The following is a 21,855-nucleotide window of genomic DNA, read 5'->3' as shown; positions in this document are numbered from 1 at the left end:
GCATCCTATTCACTAGCTTACAAATTGATTTTAAATTCAGGAATCAAATTGAAAGTTAAAGGCATTTCCTATTTTGAAGAGAGATGATTTTACATTCACTATATACTTAAAGTATATATACTTAAAGTATATATTTGCAGAAAAGAGTGTAAAGAGGAAGGAGAACCACCGCTGTTCTGGACGGAGCTGGAAGCTGCTGTGTAAACACTTCAGATCCGGGAGCTCCGAAACTCATGCGCGCACACGCACACCCAAACACACACACAATCACAAACACCGACCGAGTTTGTTACATACGCGTTTCCACGCGAGGAAGTCCCGGTGGTTTTTACCGGAGCACGAGATAAAGCGTCCAGTATCCGTGTGAAGGTAAGAACTTCATTCAGCTTTGCGTTTGAGAATCATTTTAACCCTCATACACACCTTTCTCTGTCTCCGGATGGGGAAAGCTCATGAAGTTTGGGTCATCCAGGATATGAATTGTTCACATTTTGTTCATTATGCCAGCGTGATTATGACGTTGTTGTTCTGTGAAATAGTTTAGAACGCCAGAGAGATTCGAATCCAGTCCAAATTTAGGTTGAGAACTGAACAGCTGCAAAAAAAAACAAACAAAAAAAACTACAGTGGTAGCACTACCACGGTATTCTTCCTTGTACGGTAGTCTTCTGAGGAATACGATGTAAATACCACGGTACACATCAAAGTATAATCTGCTACTGTGCCATGGTAATTTTTTGTTGAGAAAAAGTTCGTATGTTCTGTTTTTATGTATTTGCTGTTGTGTGGTAAACCTCCTGCATGCATGGATTAAACAGCACGTTATTTAGTTTCATTCATTAGATGTTATTTATTTTATTAAATGTACTGTAGTTGTGTGTTTGTCATCTTTGAATCAGCCTGCAGTGAATGAAAGCAATCTGTGTCCTGTTTAATTTCATTCAACTGGAGCACAGTTGTGGACATCTGCCAGACGATCAATAGACAGATCAGTACCATGGTAACCAGAGACCCTGGCCCTCAAAACACCATTTGGCCCTCTGGTGTAAGTGCTGAAGTCAGGTGTTACAGATGATACACTGATCTATAGCACGTCTGAGAGGGACGTTCAAAGCAGCTGGGGTGAATTTTGGACGGCGCTGCAGGTTGTAAAGAAATCTGATATTCTACAAATCTGCTCATTTCAATGTTGATACTGTAATATAATAGACCAAAAATGTACATACAGTAAAACACTTACAGTGGAAGTCTATGAGGCAAGATATTCCTGTAAGATTTAAAGCACAACAGTTTTATTTTAGTATCATTGATTATACTATACATGATTTTTGAATTATTTGTACATTTTTGGTACACTGACACAACAAGGTGCTAAAAACAAGTTTTTCCTTCATGTTTTTGGCATAACACAAACAGGTTTTAAAGAGCAAGTTTTTAAAAATTATACTGTTACCATCCAGACTACAAAAACGTGAATTTGTGAAAATGGTGATGTCATAAAAACGCGTGTTACGTGTTTGCGTAGTGTTTCTTTTAAAAGTGACACCACCAACTACTGGCCTGGCAATTATAATACAACACTTCAAACACAGTCATTTTCGCAAATCCGTGTAAACAGGGATCATTTTGAAAACATTGTCATCTGTGCGCAAAAAACTTTTTCCATTTTTTTAGTAAAGTAAGATTGAGTAAAATTCAGTAATGTTGTTTTTGTCATTTTTATTAGTTTTTTCTAAGCATATCTATGTAGTGTTTTAGTTTATTATTAGTTATTTTCAAACTTTAATGTAAACTAAATTAGTGAAATGTTGACAACTAACTGAAATAAGTGTATGTGTGTGTGTATATATATATATATATATATATATATATATGAAACACCTATGCATGCATATATATATATATGGTGAAGCTTGTTTTTTACTAAAAGCATTTTTATGTATGTATTTATTTTGACCAGATCATTCAAAATTTACAATGTTTACTGTTTATCAGAATGTCTTATTGAAACTAAAGAATGAAGCCTATAGAGCAACTGAAGACAACAATAGAATAAAAAATAGAAAACAGTGTTTTAAAATGAAAACGATCCTCGTCTACACTGGGTTTTCACTGTGTTTCAGAAACGGAAAAAATGTTCCCTTTGCATTTTAATAAAGTTTCACATATACATGACAATGTTTTCAAAATGATTCACATTTACTCATATCCGCGAAAACTACCAAAAACAGTGTAACATATGCCAGGCCAGTAGGTGGCGCACTGTTTGTTCGCGTTTGCCTTTAAAATTGACACGCACTGCGCATGTCTACATACCTAATACGTACTATGCACGTGCATGATGTCGTTTACAAAGATTCCCATATTGGAAACGATAACAGTGGCTTTTTAAAAAAACTAGCAAACCTGTTTTCAAAATTATGTGTTTTCAGTCACCAAAATGCCGTTATCATGTAAACAAACAGGTAAAACTCATAAAAAGTTGAAAACATTGTTGTGTAAACGGCCCCTTAAATAAGACATCCTTGATGAAGTATGCAGCCTGAATGGTCATGTGACTTGCATTTTTGGTTGTGTAGACAGAGAAACGCAGCGAAAACGCCAGAGTAGATGAGAATAGTTTAAAATGCCGTTTTTAAACGAAAACGCACTAGTGTAAACAGGGCCTGAAACATAACCCCAGAGTTTTTAAACTAAAACGGGTTCTGCAGTGTTTTTAAACGTTGTTTTGAAAACGTCGGAGTAGTGCAAACAATAGCCGTAACCGTAGCAAAAGTTATGCATTTTCTAACGAAAATGCACTAGTGTAAACGTACCAATAGTTTCTGGGAAATAAAATGGTGGTATTCACAATTGTCATCAAAAGGGATTCTTAAAAACTTATTGCGTAGTTGAAGGTGATGGCAAATTAAGTTAATGTTTTATTAGGTCTGTATTATTAGTGTGAAATATTAAGCTCTGATTTTGTGCAGAATAAAGTAGTCTTAATGGGGGGGAAGGGTTTCCATACAGTCTATAGCATTATTGATTTGTGTCTCTCGTGGGACAAGTGGGATGGGATTCGGTGTTCTTACTAATGGACAGAGAGCTGTGCTAAGTGCCGTTTGGTATAAAACCATTAAATTGGGCATTACAATGAATGGCGAGCATACATCTGCCATGTCAGGTCTGTTTTATTGTGTAGTATGAACTGCAGAAAAGTAGCTACCGGGTGTCTTGTTGATCTTGTTAAAGATCATGGATCATAAAATCTACTTTCATTGACATCTTTGGCTTTAGCTTTAGTGTTGGAAGGCTTTTGGGGAGCTTAAGATCCTTTGAGAAAATGAGACCTTAGAAAGTAGTTTTACTCGATTTTAATGTTTCAACTGAACAAGGCAAAGTGAAAACATTGTAGTTTTTGCAAATAACTACACATGCATATAATTGTGACGTAAAAGAGATGATCTGAATTACTGTTAATTATGGTTTGCAAAATTACTTTGTGATATTTTGAATATTGTTGGTTTTGTTATATAGACTACATTTATGATGCATTTATTTATGATTTATGATGCTCTTATGCACACCAAGGCTGCATTTATTTAATGAAAAATACAGTATAATCAGTAATTTTGTGAAATAGTATTATAATTTCAAATAACTGTTTTTCATTTGAATATATATTAAAATGTTATTTATTCCTGTGACGCAAAGCTGAATTTTCAGCATCATTACTCCAGTCTTTAATGTCACACGAACCTGCTGATTTTGAAACATTTTTTTATCATTATCAATGATGAAAACATTTGTGTTGCTTAATATTTTTCCAAGAACAGATACATTTTCTCAAGATCCTTTCCTAGAAAGTTAAAAAAACGCATTTATTTGAAATAGAAATCTTTTGTAACAATATAAATGTCTTTACTGTCACTTTTGATCAGTTTAATGCATCCTTGCTAAAAAATGTAGAAACTAAGAGTAAACGATGCCTTTAACACATTCAGTGCTTGTTTTATTAGAGCAATTTTCAGCATAAAATAGGAAGACGTTTCAAAACCTCTTAAGTATTTCTTGTTGTCTTGCCCAATGATTTTGCAATCCTACCCTACACTGTAAACCTTGACCGTTAGGATTAACCACCAGTTACAAACTTCTCAAAGAAGCGAGCACATGATCATCAGAATCATTTTTTCCCAAGAGTGTCTCTCCACGAGCGAGTGATGTGCCGCTTACACGGGTCCTTCAGGTCCCTCCGACTCACAGACTTGCTGTTCTAAATTACTATTGCAATTGAGTTCAAAAAGATACCTAACAAGTGCTCTCGTGTCCTCGAGACAATAGGCGCTGTGGGCAGTCACTCTCTTTGTTGTAACATCTCCACCTCTGGAGAGGAGTGGTGTTTGGAGCGCTCCGCTCGCCTTTTAATGGGTCTGCGCGCTTTGTTCTTGGGCCCGTCGCTATAGAGACCCTCTCCATCAGGCCCGTGAGGGTCTGATTGATCAGCTGGACGGTGGAGGGGCTTTATTTCCATTCCCAAGAGTTTGCCTGTTAGTTTGAGCTCTTCTGTCGACGGACATGGCCGGTTCTGAAGGTTGTGCTTCAAGGGTAATCAGACATGTGTTTTCAGACCAGAATATGTGACGATGCAGCATTCGCAAATCTATTTTACTGCCATAATGTGATATATTTCAGAGTGAAAAACTTTGATGAGAAAACAATGTTGTTGTTTATAATAGGGCTTTAAATGAGAAGCTAAATTTATTTGGAAATGGTTCTGTAAAATTCCTTGTATTTAAATGCATCTAAATAAAGTTCGAGGTCATAAAATAAGCAGAATTGAACTGATTTCTCAATTTTAGGAAGTGGCTTTTGTAGTCATTTTGAAATTAAATGTTAAATACTCATTTTCTCTCTTTCAGATGGCATCGGTGACCGACTCGCGTCTCCAGCCGTCACAGAAAGACGCGGCTGACCAAAACTTTGATTACATGTTCAAACTCCTCATCATAGGCAACAGCAGCGTCGGTAAAACCAGCTTCCTGTTTCGCTACGCGGACAATTCCTTCACGTCAGCCTTCGTCAGCACGGTGGGGATTGACTTTAAGGTCAAAACCGTTTTTCGCAACAATAAGAGGATCAAACTACAAATCTGGGTAAGTTTGGTTGTCACCTTAAACTAATAGGAGAATCTGTTTTTAAACAATTTTAATAGGTAAATTGTGAGTAAAATGAAGGTTAAATCCAGTTGACAGCAGCTGTGGCGTTATGTTGATTTCTGTGGTGTGATATGCTGTTTTCCATCTACTCAAGTATTTTATTAATTCATATTTTAATATTAATATTTTATTAACTATTACAGTACTGTATAAAGGTTTGGGGGTTGGTAAGATTTTTTAATTTTTTGGAAAGAAATCTCTAATCCTCACCCAGGCTGCATTTCTTTGATCAAAAATACAGTAAAAACAGTAAAACTGTGTAATATTATTACAATTTAAAAGAAATGATTTCTATGTGAAAATGTAATTTATTCCTGTGATGCAAAGCTGAATTCCCAGCATCATTACTTTAGTCTTCAGTGTCACATGATCATTCAGAAATCATGCTGATTTGCTGCTTAAGAAACATTTCTTAATTATCAATGTTAAAAACAGTTGTGCCGCTAGAGTCGTGATTAATCAGTTCAAAATAAAAGTTTACATACTATATGTGTGTGTACACATATAATATATATATATATATAATGTATATATAAACACACACACATATGTATATATTTTTAACAAATATTTGTATATATTGTATGTAAACACTTGTATATAATTTATATTATATAAACATAAATATTTTACATATAAATATAAACATACATATAAATATATTTTTCCTTAACATATACATGTATGTGTGTGTATTTATGTATACATAATAAATATACACAGTACATATAGTGTGTGAACATAAACTTTTATTTTGAATCGATTAATCATTTACTTATTTACTCATCATTTACTTGATCAGTTAATCGTGACTAATCGTTTTCTCACCCCAGCTGCTTTTTGTGGAATCTGTGATGCATTTTTAAGGATTCTCTGAATAGAAAGTTCAAAAGAACTGTATTGATTTAAAGTAGATTTTTTTTTGTTGTACCACAGGACTATTTAAAATTAACTAGAAAAGCATAAACACTTTCATACCTAATAACAAAACATTGATGATAAAATATTATAACAAAATAGTAACTAGTAACTAGTAACAAAATATTGACGTTGTTTAAAAAATAAGAACATTATTTGTCAGCTACATACATTTCTGTTTTTATTTTGTTTCCTTTTGTGAACTTGGTGAATTAGGCTTGTTTAGAGATGATTAACTGTGTGCTGTGGTTATTGTGAATGATCAGATATTGCAGGAAAGGTCTATGTATGCAGTTGATGGTGACATATAAAATTGCCTTTTTTAACTGTAGATTCAAAAATGTAGGCCTATGCAGTTTTAAATATGTTTACGTGGGCTAAACATGTCATTGTTGTTTGACAATGGTTTTAGGTCTGGTCTTCTGACCCTTACCACACATGAGGCCACTAATGTGCACTGTAGTTCAAACCTAGTTTGTATTATTAATGGAAATATCATGAAATTGTGTTTCAAGCCTGGATGGATCATGGAAATGAATGAAATCTTAATAAGTCATGAATTCAATTTCAGCTCAATATACATTTTTGTAGTTTTGTAGTATATTTAGATCTAAAATTGAATTTAACTTCTAAGTGCAATTGCTGTAAATTGTTTTTTAAACCCTAATCAGATACTGGAAAAGTCATTCATTAATCAAAGTGTTGAAACTGTGGCATTACAAATCATGATTGCATGCATGTCTGTGGATAATTCACTGGATCATGTATGTTTGTGGTATAAAACAAGGATGGCAATTTTGCAGAAGCTGATTGGCTTAAAGGATAAAGGTATGATGACTAACAGAGACCTTTAAGCATGTTCCCTCTTTCTGTTTCGTGTTTTCGTGCATGTGCGCTTTAGGCTTTAAGTTTTAGCCTCAGAAATTGAAGGTCAGATTACTGGTGTTATTAAAGAAAACATCTCGGAAAGCCATAATTATCAGCCGCAGATGGGTGTGTAGTGCTGCAATGTCAGCCGCCGGCTGGTACGGTACTGTGAGTGGGAGTGAAGTCAGTAAATTCCTCCACAGAACAGATGCTGCAATGATTTCTAAAGCTGCAGATTAACCTTTTGTCCAGGTGCAAACTAGCTGGAATACTAGCATTTCTGCAAATTATGTCGACAACTGCCAGCTGTTAACTACTAATATGTAAAACCATTTGCATTATGCAACAATAAACATTTATAAACAATAAAAACAGTAGTATATATGGGACACAGTACATACTACTTCTTACATCCTAGTCTATGCTGCGTTTATCATATGACTCATTGTTTTTTCGTATCATTAAGATACTATTATAGATTTTATTTTAATTTAAAAGCTTTAGTAATTTTGTTGTGTCTTTGACATTTTTATTATTTTTTTTTTTAATATGTCTATAGTTTTAATTTATTTTGATTTCAGTTTTAGTTTTATTGTAGTGCATAAAGATACACTAAATGAAAATGAGAATTTTTGTTTTGGCAACTAACTGAAATAAAAGAAGTGTTTTTTTTGTTGTTGTTGCATTTTACTTTATTTCAAGTAGCAAAAATTGTTATATGGTTTTAGTTTTGGTTAACTTTAATAATTTTGATGATGTCAGGGTTTAATTCAGAAAATGCCATCCAGTAGAAACTATTAATTTGCATTTTAATCCAATACTGTTAACAGTAACTTTTGGCTGTTCAATCATATGGGAAGAAAAATGCAGCTTCACTTCAGTTATTTCATCATAAATACTGGCTATGAAGGTCAAGTAGATGCAGTGTATTGTGGGATGCAGTATTGCATGCAGTACTGTGCTGCATACTATAGTTTATTAGGTATTTTATGCATACAAAATATTTACATACTCATACATATTACAGTGCCTTGCAAAAGTATTCACAGCCCTTAATTTTTTTTCATGTTTTATGTTGTAGCCAGTGTTGGGGAAAGTTACTTTTACATTACAATATTGAGTTACTCCCTGAAAAAAGTAACTAATTACGTTACTTAGTTACTTTTTATGGAAAGTAATGCGTTACTTTACTTTGGCGTTATTTTTTATATCTGGGCAGGGCTTGTTTGTTTTTTAATATAAAAAGTTATATTTTTGGCAAATGTAAAAGCCTTTTCACACCAAAAGCCTCAGGCTTTGAGAAAAATAAATTCACGTCTGTACAGTAGACCGCAGAAGAAAAAAATGTCATCTCTTCAGCAATAAAAAAAGGAAAACGAGTGTTAGATTATCTTGAATAATTTTTATTTATTAGTATGGTTGAATTGGATCATCGAAGGTCGGCAGCAAAGACATCGGTTAATAAAATGGTATTAAATGCATAAAGGATATTTGTATTATTTAACATATTTAATTATTGCAGGTTTGCGTCATATTCTGAGTTGAATTTCACTGGTTTTATTCATTTTGAGGAATGAATCTGTTTTTTGTGAGTGAGATGAATTAATGCATGTTCACATTTATATTAGAACTAAAGTAACATCTTACTCCTGATTTCTCTCAACATGGGGACAGGAGAGCTTCATAATCAATAAATGGGGGGGAAAGTAACTGGCATTTCTTATTTGAAAAAAGTAACTCAGATATTTTCTTGTCAATTAAAAAGTAATGCTTTACTTTACTAGTTACTTGGGAAAAAGTAATAATGTTACGTAACTCGCGTTACTTGTAATGCGTTACCCCCAACACTGGTTGTAGCCTTATTTTAAAATGCTTTAAATGACTTTTTTCCACATCAATCTACACTACACCATAATGACAAAGCACAAAACAGCTTTGTATATTAGAGCAAAACCCAAGCCCTGAGGTCAAAATAACTTCCTGTAGAGCTCAGAAACAGGCTTGCGTCAAAGCACAGATCTGGAGAAGAGTTAAGAAAAAAATCTGCTGCATTGAACGTTCACAGAAGCATGTAGCCTCCATTACCCTTAATGAAAGACATTTGGAACAGCTAGGACTCTTCCTAGAGCTGGCCTCCTGGCCAAACAGAGCAATTGATGGAGAAGGACCTTGGCTGGAGTGCTGACCAAGAATGATGGTCACTCTAGTTGAGCTCCATGATCATATATGCACATGGACAAACCTCACTGCAACACTCCACCAATCCGGTCTTTATGGTGGTATGGCCAAACTCAGTCCTCTCTTCAGTGAAGGCACATGAAAACACACTTGGAATTTGCAAAAAAGCTCCTAAAGGACCCTCAGACTGTGAGAAACAAGATTCTCTGGTCTGATGAACCTCAATTCCAAGCATCATGTTTAAAGGAAACAAAGCACTGCTCATCACCTGCAGAGCACCATCCCAAAAGTAAAGTGTGCTGGTAGCTGTTTTTCATTGGCAGGGACTGAGGGACTCGTCAGAGTAGAAGGAAAGCTCAATCCAGACTGGGCAGAAGGTTCACTTTCTAACGTCACGTCAAGTCAAGTCAAGTCACCTTTATTTATATACCGCCTTTAACAATACAGAATTGTGACAAGGCGGCTGTACAGTATTAAATAGGAAACAGTACATCAACAATGCCAAAGGCAACATTAAACACTCACTTTTCAGGTAAAGGTAGTTAATCAAAAACAATAAAATAAAATGCAATATTGTGTTAAGAGAAAGTGTCCCCAACTAAGCAAGCCAGAGGCGACAGCAGCAAGGAACCAAAACTCCATCGGTGACAAATGGAGAAAAAAACCTTGGGAGAAACCAGGCTCAGTCGGGGGGCCAGTTCTCCTCTGGCCAAAAGTTCCCGTGGTCTTGTGCCGACAGCCGTCTAGGTGATGTGGTCTTCACTGTGGATCCGTCTCTGGGGCTCATCTAGTTGATGTGGACTCCGCTGACATTCAGGGCTGTAGAGGTCGTCTCTAGGTGCTGATCCACCGTCTGGGCTGGGTTCGGACTGGATCCGGGGGACTGCAGTGACCATCTGATCTGGATACGGACTGGATCTGGTGGTTAATGTGACCTCGGAATAAGAGAGAAACAGACTAGTATTAGCGTAGATGCCATTCTTCTGACGATGCACCGAGTACATCGGGTGTTATGGGAAGTGTTCCCGGTTCCGGTTGACCTAATTAGTGCAGCCTAACAATCCTTTAACGGATTTGAATTATAAGAATGTGGATTTGTTATGTGTAAGCAAGGTTAAAGAGATGGGTCTTTAATCTAGATTTAAACTGACAGAGTGTGTCTGCGTCCCGAACATTGTAGGGTAGATTGTTCCACAGTTTGGGCGCTAGATAAGAAAATGATCTCCCGCCCGCGGTTGATTTTGATATTCTCGGTATTATCAAATTGCCAGAGTTTTGAGAACGCAGCGGACGTGAGGGACTATAATGTGATAGGAGCTCGCTCAGGTACTGAGGAGCTAAACCATTCAGGGCTTTATAAGTAATTAGCAAGATTTTAAAATCTATACGATGTTTAATAGGGAGCCAGTGCAGTGTAGACAGAACCGGGCTAATATGATCATACTTTTTGGTTCTAGTAAGAACTCTAGCTGCTGCATTTTGGACCAGCTGGAGTTTGTTTATTAAGCGAGCAGAACAACCACCCAATAAAGCATTACAATAATCTAACCGTGAGGTCATAAACGCATTAATTAATGTTTCAGCATTTGACATTGAGAGCATAGGTCGTAGTTTAGATATATTTTTGAGATGGAAAAATGCAGTTTTGCAAATACTAGAGATGTGGTTTTCAAAGGAAAGATTACCATCAAATAGCACACCTAGGTTCCTAACTGATGACGAAGAATTGACAGAACAGCCATCAAGTATTAGACAGTGTTTTAGTTTATTACACGCTGAGGTTTTAGGCCCAATAATTAACACCTCTGTTTTTTCAGAATTTAGCAGTAAGAAATTACTTGTCATCCAATTTTTTAACTCAACTACACAATCCATTAGTTTTTCAAATTGGTACGTTTCGCCGGGCCGCGAAGAAATATAGAGCTGGGTATCATCAGCGTAGCAGTGAAAGCTAACACCATATTTCCTGATGATATCACCCAAGGGTAACATGTAAAGCGTAAAGAGTAATGGCCCTAGTACTGAGCCTTGCGGTACTCCATACTGCACTTATGATCGATATGATACCTCTTCAAAACACACAGCAAGAGTGGTTTATAGATAACTCTGTGAATGTCCTTGAGTGCTCCAGCCAGAGCCTGGGCTTAAACCCAATCAAATATTTCTGGAGAAACCTGAAAATGTCTGCCAGCCCCCATCCAACCTAAAAGAGCTTGAGAGGTGAAGAGGTGAGGCGAAGAATGGCAGAAAATTGCTCAAATGCTGATGTGCAAAGCTTGTTGCATCATACCCAAACCCCTTGAGGCTGAAAAGGTGCTTCAAACTAAGTAGTGTTAAGGGTATGAATACTTATGCAATGTACTTATTTCAGTGTTTTGTTTTTAAAATATCTGTAAAGTTGTCACAAATCAGTTTTTTTGCTTTGTCATTATGGTGTATGGAGTGTAGATTGATGTAGAGAAAAAAAGTAATTTAAAGCAGTTCAACATAAGGCTGCAACATATAAAATGGGGAAAAAAAGAATACTTTTGCAAGGCACTGTATATATTGCAGAAATACCATAAGTGGTATGCTGTGCAGAATATTATATAAGTCTTACTGAAAAAAAAAAATGGTGTAGACACAATTTTCACTCAGAAATTGCTTGTAAATTTCACCATGAAGTGGCAAGTAAGTACGAAAGTAGCTTTGGTTGAGGGGTGAATGTGAACTGAATGGCTGTGTTCTCAGCAGTGCATTTTGTCTTAATGTGCGCCATGGCTCTGATCCAGTAACAGAAAGGCTTGTGCTTCTGATAAAAGCTCCTCCTGGCCACGCTCAACCTCTGCATCTGTCAGCCTTTGACTAGAGACCTTGAGTTTGAAAGAGTTCTGCAGATGCACTGAAACACTTCTGTTAGATGAAAAGGTTGCAAAGCATTTTTGCAGCTCACTCTAATCGAATAAATGTTTCTTATGCATAATTTAGATATGGGAATAGGAGTAGTGGTTGGGGTCCAAATCCTAAAAGTGGATATTATAGTCATATAGTGGATTATGCTTATGATTCAGAAAGCTTGCAGTCAGCTGGATAGAAAATATATTGCGTTTGTTTGCCACTAGCACAGATATTGTTTTTCTTGTCTCTTTGTGTTTTGACATTAGAAATGCTGTAATAATTCATTCTAAGCAAGAGAATAGTCATTGTGCTCGCATAATTACTATATAAATAAAAATTCATTAATATTCTTTTTTTGTTTATTCTGTATTCTGAGAAGTCTCACAGCTTTTTTTTTTTTTTTATCCAACTGGCTGTGACTAGAGCTTATATCTGCTGTCACTCTTGCCAAACATTATCGGATCGTGCGTAAACCTGTGTGAGCCACTGGTTGCCAAGGCAACACATTCTCTGATGATGGGATGGCTCTTCATGCAAATAAGTTGGGCCAACAGCAGGTTTCTAAGCGACGTGCATAGTTGCTGTGCCAACCCGGGCCAATAGGATAATATTTTATAATTCCTTTATTTTAAAGTTATGTTTTGTTTGTGTCGATAGATAGATAGATAGACAGAAAGAAAGATAGATAGATAGATAGATAGATAGATAGATAGATAGATAGATAGATAGATAGAAGAGCAAACAAAGAATGATTAAAATAAAAATGTACTTTTTTTACTTAATAAGTAATGATTTTTTTTTGTATTTTATTATTTATTTATTGTAATGTGCTTGTGTGTGTGTGTGTGTGTGTGTGTGTGTGTGTGTGTGTTTTATAATACAAATGATTGGTATTATTTCTATCTACAGTAAATTCACTTTAATACTATAACATTTAGTATTATAATTTTTTATATTAAAACATATCCATTAATTTACAAATTCATTCAGTAAATGTTAATTTATAATTTTATTTTTTGTTACATTATTTATTTATATATATATATATATATATATATATATAAAATAAAGTAACATAAAATATTATGTGTGTGTGTGTGTGTGTGTGTGTATATATATATATATATATATATATATATATATACACACACACATATAATATTTTGTTACTTTATTTTATTATATATATATAATTTCTATCTTTAATATGTAATTATGTTTCATTTTAATACTTGAAATTTTATTTTATTAATTATGTATATTAAAAAAACATTATTATAAACATTTATGACTTAACGTGTTAAATATAACTATGCACATTTTGTGGCAACACTTTACAATAAGGTGTCATTTGTTAACATTAATATATTAACTAACATGAACAAATAATGAACAATACATTTATTACACTATTTAAACTTTGTACATGTTAGTTAATAAAAATACAGTTGTTCATTGTTTGTTCATGTTAATTCACAATGCTTTAACTAATGTTAACAAACACAGCATTAAGATTATTAAATGCTGTAATAGTATTGTTCATTCTTAGTTCATATAAACTAATGTAGTGAACTAATGTTAACTAATGAACCTTACTGTAAAGTGTAACCAATTTTGTGCATAAAATGTCTGTAAAATGACGCACATAATGGATGGAACATACAGGCTTTCCAGATTTGACAGTAGAAAAATTAAATAGTGTTTCTTGCTGAAAAACAACAACTCTGCCATCTACTGGCCATCATTGTTAATAACACCATGAAGACCGTTTATCTCCTCATCATCCTCACAGCCTAGGATGTTGTGTCCCTGCATATAATTAGGATTATTGTAACGATTATGTTGTTCAGGACACAGCCGGACAGGAGCGCTACAGAACCATCACTACAGCGTATTACAGAGGAGCCATGGGCTTCCTGCTAATGTACGACATCACAAACCAGGACTCATTCAACGCCGTTCAAGACTGGTGAGTGACACACACACATGCATCTGTACATTATGTGTGTATTAAGAGTGTTTAATGTTTACATCCTATATGTTTGACTCTTAGGGCCACTCAGATAAAGACATACTCATGGGATAATGCACAGGTGATACTGGTGGCCAACAAGTGTGACCTGGAAGATGACAGACTCGTTCCAACAGAGGACGGTCAGAGACTGGCTCACGAACTTGGTGAGAGGGCACACATTACAGCTTATTTGAGCTTTTTGCCATTTTTCTATGCTTATTTTGATGACTTGAAGAGGAAAATCACAAGATCCAAACTTATTATCCACAGGAGCACCAGTCTCAATGTGCACTTACTGCAACACCACAGTTGCAGAGGTCTATTACTTAATCTAAATCCATATCTACATCTAAGTATATGTAGTGGAAAATTGTACTAATTTACCAGTGAATATATATTTATTTATTCATTCATTCAGTTCTGAATAAATGCAGATCAGTCAGAACATTTATTTATTCGTTTATGCAGATCAATCAGAATGTTAGTTCATTCATTCATGAATGTATTCTTTCAGCTTTGAATAAATCCAGATGAATCAAATGAATTATTTTCCCCACACCTCATTAATCTCCTTAAGTAATTTACATGTAAAATATATTAATTATTAATGAAATGATTTACAAAAAAGAGTAATCTATAAACACATAAATGTGTATACATGTTTAAATATATTACATATCTGAATATAAATATGGAAATATAACTAGTAAAATATGTAACATTTTATGTAAATGTGTAAATGTTAAATTGATTATACATGGATTTTCATACATATCATGCTATACATCATACAAATATAAATATCATTTTACATTTGAAAATTTAACATAATCGTGACTAAACTGTTTTTTGAGCAGTTTTTTATGTTTTTTTGCTCACCAATCCTGCATTTATTTGATCCAAAGTAGAGCAAAAACATTAAAATTTTGAAACATTTTTACTATTTAAAACAACGGTTTTCATTTTGAATATATTTTAAAATACTTTATTTCTGTGATTTCAAAGCTGAGTTTTTAGCATCATTACTCCAGTCACATGATCCTTTAGAAATCATTCTAATATTCTGATTTTCTACTCAAAAAAATTGTATTATTATTATTATTATTATTATTATGTTGAAAACAACTGAGTAGAATTTTTTTCAGGTTTCTTTGATGAATAGAAAGTGCAGAAGATAGAAATCTTTTGTAACATTATGAATGTCTTTATCATAACTTTTGATCTATTTAAAACATCCTTGCTAAATAAAACTAATTTCTATCATTTCTAAGCTAGTTGAAAGGGTTTTTTTATGTTCTATTATGTATTTGTTACAGAGTTACAGAAATGTTTTTAATGGTATTTATTTTAGTTTCAGTTAACTATAATAGCCCTGGCATACAGACAGTTTTTCTGTTTTTCTGGTTTTCTTCAGGTTTCCAGTTTTTCGAGGCCAGCGCCAAAGACAACATCAATGTGAAACAGGTTTTCGAGTGTCTGGTGGACGTGATATGTGAGAAGATGAATGAAAGTATGGACGGAGACGGTCTAGTGTCCAACCACAAAGACTCCAGTCTGCAGGACACGTCCTCTGAGGGACACAGCAGCTGTGCCTGCTAAAACAGACTCTCTCAGTCTTTATCATGTAGAGAACTTCTCTACACTTATATTCGGGATAATCTTTGCTTTTCTTCTTTTAACCCAAACAGCATCTAAGCGCGTTCAGTGTTGTTTGTTGATGTGGATAGTCAAGATAGGACTGCATGGATTAAAATCTGACTGCACTGGTGATCTACGTGACGCTCCGTACGTATTCGCATGCAGAGATGCAAACAACTGGAGATACTGCACAGCATTTAGAGCTCCATCCACTCCCATTGTTCATGCTCTGACCCCATATTCCATCTTTTCTCTGCTTTTCACTCAAAAAAGCCATGTTTTGATGGATCTTTGTGGTTTTAGTATATGTTCGCTATCTCATCAGACACTGTAACGTCCAGAGCACTGAGCGGGCAGTTTCTGTATTGTCCATCTGGGTGTCCATCTGCTTATTATACACTATTGTTGAGATAAATGCACTGTTTTATTCTGATATGTGCAATCTTGGGCTTTTGTTGTAACCTATGTGCATCACACACTGAGAAATATCCACTCAAATCAATGTTTTACTGTTTTTTTTTTTTTTTTTGAATAAATGTTTTCTTAAATTATAAGATAGCAAATAAACTATCTGCAACCCAAAATGACCTGCGTGCTGTCACAATAATTAATAAGATCTTGTTTTCTTTTTTTCTTTTTTTTGAAAAGTACTTAAGAGGTTACTTTATCTGAAAATTAAAATCTGCTGAAAATCCTCAGACCATCATTGATGTAGAGTTTGTTTCCTCACCAGAACAGATTTGGATTGTATTTGATTATAAATCATTAATTATTAATGATAATTTCAACATTTTTTTTTTTTTTTACAAACTGTGACCCTTTGTAACAATGTCTGATGTAATATTTTAATTAGTAAATAATAAATAAAAAAGCAAATTATGCAATTATAAAAAGGACAATTATGGTTAAATTAAACCTTAAATATTCAGTCTAAACAATACTTAAAATGTAAATGTTTTGGGGCCATTACGATTTTTTTTTTTTTTTTATTAGCATTGTAATTATTACAGTATTATTTTCATGACAAGCATGTTTTTCCCCCAAAATTCAACTTGTGTGTCTGAATGTTTTACTTTTAAATTTCAGTTTCTTTTCTCAGTGGTGATTATTTCCATGAATTGTTTACTATATTGCATATATAAATCAGCATAAAGACATTACAACCAATACAAATCAGTATTTAGTATCATTACTGTACTAATATATTTGTTGACAACTAGCTGAAATGAATATTTATATTTTATTTTAGTTTATGTTTTGTACAAATTAGTTTTGCATTTGACTAATCGGAATTAAGGGGGAAAAATCTTTTAATGATTCTAAAAATAGGCCACATTTCATTTCATATGATTTTCTCGATTGGTTTTGTGAGATTTACCCATATGCGGTATGGTTCATTCAGCAGCAATACAGTGGACACAGCAGAAATGAGTTCTGGCTGTCTAAAGTACTCTTTTGTCTTCTCTATCTGTGTTTGTGCACACTCTCCTGGCTGTCCGTTAAGTCCAGTGTTTTTTTCAGAGTAGAGAGATAGTGGCCTCGCATTCTGTACTGAAGCTTTTTCCCGCGTTATCGTCCTAAGCCAAGTCACTGTTCTGTAAACCAGTGACAGGTTAAATTTGCTTGGATGTCTTTATAAAACCCTCCCATAGATTATTAAAAAAACCCTATTTATACTCTACCATATGTGCATCACAAGATGATCTGTAAGATTGTTCATTCATTTCTTTTTGTTTTATCGTTTTACTGTAGCTTCTCCGTTTCATGTCCCTTTATACCAAACATTTTGTTCATCTGCATGTTATTTTTTTATTTCAGATTCCTTAAAAGGCCCCAATTGTGTTCATTCAAGACTAATAACACTGCATTTTTAAAGAAAATGTTTGCTTGCCTACTGCATAAATAAGGAGCTAGTCAGAGGTTCTGAATAGTTATAACATTGTAAAATTGATTGTTACAGTTAGCTCTCACAATTGTTTTTCCAGATTTAATTTCACTTTTTAAAATTTGAAGGCAGTACAAACACTTTTTTGTTTTCACAGTGCATGCATTTACGCGTTTATGCATCAGCAGTGACTTACATTGAATTCAATTCATATATTTGATCAGTTTATCAATACCCTTGAAATTGTATTCATGACCAGGAATATCTTTTAGCATTGCAGGTTGTTTGTTACGTGGTTGCTTGCTGGCTTTTAAATATTCTGGGTCTTTATATATGGGCTTGGACTTCTCCTTAACTTTTACAAATAAAAGTTCTTTATTGGCATTGATGGTTCCTTAAAGAATTATCCATGAAATCCATTCCAAAAAAGATTCTTTAGAATATTAAAATGTTAATTGCACTTCTTTTGAGAACTGTTCACTGAAAGGTTCTTTGGGGAACCAAAAATGGTTCTGTAGCATCACTGAAAAAAAACAAAAAAAAAACTTTTTTTTTTTAAATCTATCAGATTATTTTGAAGTTCACCACATTTAAAGAATGTTTTCCAGGGACCTTAGATGAAAACTTTATGGCAATTGTGTTCCAATACCTAAAATGAATAAAAACATCAGCCTGTAAAACACTTGAGGAACTCAGAGGGCTCTATTTTGTCTTTGCACAAAAAGGAAAGTGACTTCGTGCACTTGCTAGAGTTGATAGCATCTGTAATTTATGACTTTATACCCATATCTCTGCCAACTCCTCTGTTTTTATCTGCGTACCCAGAAAACTATGAGAAAGGGACTTCCTGCATTTCATTTTCCTGTTACACACCGCTAACCCACAACCTCCAGAGCCAGAGGAAACAAAGGAAATACATGCACTGGTTGGTTTTTTTTTTTTGGGTCAACAGTATCTAAACATAGAGACCACAGAAGTAAGCGTTTGTGTTCCTTTATTATGGAAGGCAGACAGGGTCAAAATTCTTTAAACGGAACGTAAAATTTGACTGTGTCAACACGCACTCTTTGTCCATGTTAATATGGCAACACACAGCAGCCAATGAAATTGCTGTGTTTGAAACTATATTTGCAAAAGTGACACGATGGAATGTTGGTAGGCTATATACTTATAAAAACAACAGACATCATGTTTATTCCTGAAGGATGTTGTAATAGTGCACTGGTATGCAACACTGGTTGTTCCAAACCCGTAAGACCTTTGATCATCTTCGGAACACAAATCAAGATATTTTTTATGGAATCCGAGAGCTTTCTGATCCTCAAGGCCCTGAAAGGCAGTAAGGTCATCAATAAAGTTCATGTGACATCAGTCGTTGAACCTTAATTATACTTTTTGTGCACAAAGAAAACAAACAAAAAAATGACTCTCAGATTTGTGTTCCAAAAAAATAAAAAATAAAGGTCTTACAGGTTTGGAATGACATGAGGGAGAGTAACTAATGACAGAATTTTCATTTTTGGGTAAACTATCCAAATTATATGTGTATCTACATGTACAAAAAAAGAAATGTGTTCAAAACATCCACGATAACGCAGACAAACAGCATGTGTTGTCATGGTCAAATTCCTTAACTTTTGACCCCATCTGCGTTCCATATTGTCGCATATTCATTCCAGACAATGAAAGGATGGAAGATTAATTGATGAGGGACTGAGGAAGAAAAATTATAATGAGTTGGGGATGGTAGCGTATCTTCAGAGTGAAGTCCTGAATCATAAATGATGACCATAGTTAATATTATTTCAAGACTTCACTCTCTATCCATTTATCTCTCAAACATATGCACTGTTGCTGTTTCGGGTGTGAAACTGAAACCACCCCTAGACAGCTAGACAAATACAGATGCAAAAATAAAGATGCTTCATAATGCCTTAGAAGAATTTATTTTTTCTAAATGGTTCCATAAAGAACCTTTAACATCTGAAGAACCTTTCTGTTTCACAAAAGGTTCTTTGTGGTGGAAAAAGCTTCTTTAAAGAAGCTTTGACTGAATGATCCTTGTGGAACCAAAAGTGGTTCTTCTATGGCATCGCTGTAAAGAACCTATTAAAGCACCTTTATTTTTAAGACTCTAGCACTGAAACCCTATTGTTATTGTTAGAACGGTCAAGGATCAGCAATCTCCACATAAAACTGATCGTGCAGACCAAACCATAAGTCGTAGAGACTTGTAACTTGAAGGGATGGTAGTACTCACACTGCCTACAACGTGACCAAGACTCACTTGGCGGTGCTGTTAAGGGGGAAAAAACATGAAAATGGCTGTAACTGTGCAACCATTTGTCCTATCAACATGAAAATCGGTGTGCATGGTGTTGGTCCAAAGTGCCACAAGTGTCTATAAGGACATTTGCGTATGTTAAAAAAAAGAATAGCCGCCATTGGTCGACGAAGTCTGAGCACCTGTTAAGGTTAATGGAGGCTGATCTGAACTAAACTTGGTGGTCCTGTTTGACTTTTTGCACATGCGTGTGATATTCATATCATACAATAGAACTCCTCATTTGGGACAACTTTGCCTCTAAAACAACTGCTGTCAATCAAATCGTTTGTTAAATGACTGAGAAGATGTCAGAAACCTACTTTTGTGACCTAGTCCTAGGCTTTTTGCTCAGTCTGGAAAAAAAAAAAAAACACTGTAGTACAATTCTCTCTAGGTCAATAATTATCAAAAAAAATAATAATAATTTACTCTTTGGGAGGCTATAATAGGGTCGCTTAAAAAAGGGAGGCCTGTACAAATTTACCCAAAATCCTATAAAGCCTAAAGAAAAGCTCAAAACTTCTTGAAACCTGGTGAGCACATGCGACAGGTGATTCTAAATAAACATGCAAAGTTTGAAGGATATTAGACCATAGCTGGTGCTACAACAGTTAAAAAGGACTCAAAAACACTGTATTTCTATGGTGACCTGTACTTGCCAAAATGCTTTTTTTTTTTTATCATTGACTTAGGTGGGTACAGCCTTGCTAAATAATATGTAATGTCTTTTTCCTTATATGCTTAAATGCCTTAAGCCCTTGCACCCTGGTAATCGCTGCTTGCAGCTACATTTAACAATTAAAAGGAAAAGGAAAGGGAAAGGACATGACCTGTGGCCAAGTACGGTGACCCATACTCGGAATTTGTGCTCTGTATTTAACCCATCCTCAAGGGACTCACCTCAGTCGTGGTATTAAGGGTGGAGAGAGCAATGGTTATTCACTCCCCCTACCTTCAATCCCTGCCAGACCTGGGACTCAAACCCACAACCTTTTAGTTACAAGCCCGACTTCCTAACCATTAGGCCACCATATATTTCTTTCTGATCCGTATAAGGTAGCATATGACACCTGGGGTTTCGAGACATCCAGGCTGATGCTATTTGTATAAATATGACCTATCTTCCTGAATAAAGTTGAGAATGTTTTAGTAGTGCACCAACTCTCTGCTCATTCATTCTAACAGGCATGCGCAACAACCGACAACCACTGGGGTTGTTGAAAAGAATAAATAACAGATAAGATAAAATTCTTGTGTTACTTAGAGATTCTTAGTAATTAGTTGAGCGATTTACTACCAGTTTCTGAGTATAAATTATTTCTACACCAGTGTATTTTTAAAGACCTTTTCCACACATTGAGGTCTAAATCGTTTTTGAGTGCATTCAAGGACTAATCTAGTAATTTTTTGTTCAATGCACATAAAATAAATTCTTCTGTGTATGATTAAAACCACCTGTGGGCCTAATCGGGTGTCACATTTCCCATCTTAACAATGTGCCCCGGGTTGAAATAACGGTACAGTCCTGTCGTAGTGATAATGGACAGTGAGCTGCAGGCTGACTGGATTGGCTCGCAATGCTTGCGCTTATCTGCGTAAGAGGAGCTCAGCGCTGTGCTGATAAAGCAGGTTGAGCATATAAAAACAAGAGTGTTAGGTTGTGATAAAAAGAACCGGTACTGTGTGTAGATCAACACCAGTGCAGTTTGCACACTTAAAAACACTTGTAACTAAACACCTGTTCACTGCACCGCACATAATGAACATGCATTAGATGCTAAAAGTGTTTTAGACCCATTAAAAGTCATATTATTACCTATTTAAGCCTCAAGGTCGGGTTGCATGTAATGTTCTATCTTAAGAGTGAAGACTGAGCGCTTCAAAAAGTCATCACAGCATGTCCTAACTCAAGCTCCTCCCAGTAAACAACACTTTTTGGCGCTCCACCTCCAAA

At 34.9% G+C, this 21,855-nt stretch overlaps 1 protein-coding gene across 2 annotated transcripts; it reads left to right on the top strand.

Annotated features, from left to right (window-relative positions):
• Positions 1 to 186: 186 nt before the first annotated feature.
• rab3db (RAB3D, member RAS oncogene family, b) lies at positions 187 to 16,388 on the top strand. 2 transcript variants are annotated; one of them, XM_051106278.1, is made up of 5 exons: positions 187 to 369; positions 4,902 to 5,135; positions 13,889 to 14,007; positions 14,092 to 14,216; positions 15,467 to 16,388. In XM_051106278.1, exons 2-5 carry the CDS (start codon positions 4,902 to 4,904, stop codon positions 15,649 to 15,651), a joined length of 663 nt encoding a protein of 220 aa, XP_050962235.1. In that variant the 5' UTR covers positions 187 to 369; the 3' UTR covers positions 15,652 to 16,388. The 2 variants fall into 2 exon arrangements, with proteins under 2 accessions (XP_050962235.1, XP_050962234.1); XM_051106277.1 differs by lacking the exon at positions 187 to 369 and adding an exon at positions 4,315 to 4,587.
• The last annotated feature ends 5,467 nt before the right edge of the window (positions 16,389 to 21,855 follow it).

Source organism: Labeo rohita, chromosome 3 (assembly GCF_022985175.1).
Source record: "Labeo rohita strain BAU-BD-2019 chromosome 3, IGBB_LRoh.1.0, whole genome shotgun sequence".
NCBI lineage: Eukaryota > Metazoa > Chordata > Actinopteri > Cypriniformes > Cyprinidae > Labeo > Labeo rohita.
This window is presented reverse-complemented; position numbering and strand designations above follow the sequence as displayed.